The sequence below is a fragment of the Dendrobium catenatum genome, unplaced genomic scaffold (assembly GCF_001605985.2).
Source record: "Dendrobium catenatum unplaced genomic scaffold, ASM160598v2 original_scaffold_243820, whole genome shotgun sequence".
Lineage (NCBI taxonomy): Eukaryota > Viridiplantae > Streptophyta > Magnoliopsida > Asparagales > Orchidaceae > Dendrobium > Dendrobium catenatum.
In genome coordinates, this window is record NW_021562227.1 from 1 (window position 1) to 2,973 (window position 2,973).

At 33.6% G+C, this 2,973-nt stretch overlaps 1 protein-coding gene across 1 annotated transcript; it reads left to right on the top strand.

The window, feature by feature from the left end:
• Positions 1–57: 57 nt before the first annotated feature.
• Positions 58–595, top strand: LOC110094514 (the record flags this gene model as incomplete). The annotated part of the gene is made up of 1 exon (XM_020819761.1): positions 58–595. A coding segment is annotated over one exon (538 nt), but the record flags the coding sequence as incomplete, so codon positions are not given.
• Positions 596–2,973: the final 2,378 nt, after the last annotated feature.

Genomic DNA, 2,973 nt, shown 5'->3' on the forward strand with positions numbered 1-2,973 from the left:
GTTTTGGTGGAGATTATGCAGGAATGTTATCCCTACGTTTGGATTTCTTTTGTATAGGAGGCTTGCTGAGTTTGGAGGTTGCCCGAGAGGTTGTAAGGTGATGGAAGATACAGAGCACGTGGTTTCAAAATGTTATTTTATTAAAAGGGTATTGGAAATGCTTGCTGATTGGCATTTTATTATTCCAGCATTTGATTCATTAGTTGGATGTTACCAGTTACTAAATAAATTGGCTATATCTAATTTGTTCATTGGAAATCTGCTTTGCTCTGTGGTATTCTATTGTTGGAAAAGTAGAAATAAAATAGTTCATGAAGGGACGAATGACAGTTGTTCTACTATAGCTTCAAAATCCATTATTCAGACTGTATCATCTTTTTATTCTTGTTTAATCCAAGAAAATTGGGATGCTAATCAGCTGTTTAAGCTGTCTCATTCTTCTTGGCATCCTCCTCCTCCGGGTTGGATCAAGGTGAATATAGATGCTTCAGTTCTTCCTAATAACAAAGCCGGCATTGGAGGAGTTTTCAGGGATTGTAAAGGCTGTGGTTTAGCTGCTTTCGCATTTCAATGTCTTCATTGGGATTGCTCGTAATTGGAGTTATTTGTAATTATGGCATTGAGAGATTGTATTCAAGATTGGATGCTTGAAGTTAAAGGCATTGTGATTGAGGGTGACAACTTGAATGTCATTAAGATCTTTCAAAACTCCTTCACAAAGCCGGTGTTTAATGAAGAATTTCTAAAGCCTAAGGATTTAATTTTTCTTTCTAATTTTAAGCATTTCATTTTTTTTTCTTTTGCTAATAGAAATAGTAATAAGTTAGCTGATTTTTGTGCAAACTATACTCTATTTTCATCCTTCTATTGGGATGATTTCTCTAGGGATAAAGTTCCTCCTTATTTTCTAGAATTGTTGAAGGAGGAATTTTCTTGTAAGTAGTTTGTGAATAAAAAGTTTCTTATTTCATTTTCAAAAAAAAAATTACAATCATACTCTCTCAAACTCAATACAATGAAAAATACAAACTTCAATTTACAAACTATCTCATGATGAATTCGATTTGAAGACTTCTTTAGTCTGGAGTTCGATTTTCCTAAAATGTTAGTTCACACAAGAGCAAAAACATTTCTTCCAAAAAGTGTTAGGAGAATATGATACTTAAAACAATAATATTTGGAATCATCAAAACTATACAAATTGCAAGAATGTAAAACATGCAAATAGCAACTCTCTTAACAACGTTGAATTCATGACGAGCCAAAATGTAAAAAGTGGTGATCGAAAGAAAAGGATTGATATGAACGTGATCACCAGCTTTTAGAAGAAAAAGGACATGCTGGATTGTTCTAGCATCTTTGAGTAAGGTGCTAGAATCTCTAATGTGAAAGTGAGTATTAGTGTTTCTAAGAAAGTGGTTGGCTAGAGCCCAATTCTAGTCAGGATCAAAACACAAGGTTTTGAGTTTGTCCCCTATAGTGGAAAGTTGCAAAAGCTCTTGACAGTCCTGATATGTGATTTTGATGGGATGTCTATTCACATATGACTAGAGAGTAGTGAAAGAAAAATTTATTGAAGGCTAGAAAAATATTTAAAAAGTAATTCCGAATTGAAAGGGACAGAGAGAGTAAGAAGGAAGGTCAAGGAAGTGTGCGTAAACAAATCTAGGACATTATAGGAAAGAATATTAGGGTTGACAGTCTGGGATATAGTAATCCTGGCTATTTTGTACCTTTGATAAGTGGCTTGATCATACACCTCAGTGAAGCGAGGGTCCAGATTCACACTCGAGGAACTCCAAGAAGGATGGAGAAACCTCTTTCCATCGTCCATACTCAGGAAAATAGAAGGGAAGAAAGAGCAAAAGAGGGTTAAAGAGGAATTGTGTGAGAAAAACTAATTGAATGACTCAATTTATAAAGAAACAATCTGATCATCCAGGCCAATCGGGTGAAATAATTGCGTCTAGGACGATTGGTCAAAAAGGTGGCAAAGTCATCCAGGACGATCAGATATCATCCTGGATGATAAGACAGCCAATCATCTCAAGGAGTCAAGCCGTATGACAATTAAAAAAGAAGATCGTCCTAGTCGATTAGGTAGATCATCCAGGATGATGCACAATAATGGATCGTACTGGCCGAATTTAAAAATTTTTAAAGCATTGTTATGTGGATCATCTAAGACAAACATGTGTATCGTTCGGGATGATCACCAATAATTTAGCAGAGATTATGAAGATAATCTAGGATGAGGAGGATCGTCTAGGATTATCATAAATAATTGAAACATAAGACGATTAGATCGTCCAGGATGATAATGAATCGTCTAGGACAATCAGAAGCAGAGGAGTCAAAATAGCCATTAGATGCAATTTCAAGAGTGAATTAAATAGATCGTCTAGAATGATATGAAAATCATCCGGGACGATATGAATATCGTTCGAGATAATGTGATAAAAAAGTTTCAAAATAAAAAAATGGATGGAGATGATCAAAGAAGGCCCAAACACTTGAAAATAAATTTAAAAAGGTATAAAATATGAAAAAGATAAGAACAAAAGCATAACAATTTTTTTTTTAATCAAAGCTTGAATATAATAAATTCTTCATGTGATTGAATTAAAAAATTTTGTAAGAATCAATGAGTTAACATCATCAAAATCCGAAAAAATGGTAGAATAACTGATCCTATTAGCTCTAACTCGGACTTCTCCCAGGGAAAACCATCTTTTAAAAACAAGGATCTAAATCAAAAAAATTAATTGGATAAGAAAAAGAGATTCATTCAAGACTCGGTTTCAGAAAAATATTTTATAGAATATTATATCAAAGTAATTAGTTACAATCATAAATTCTGAAATCAAGCCTTTGAAAATTATCAAGTGACACATGAATTCTTCTAAGATTTAAAATTTTTGAAAGAGAAGAAGCTTGCTTTTGGTGGGCTCATTTTATGCCTCTTTTTAATTT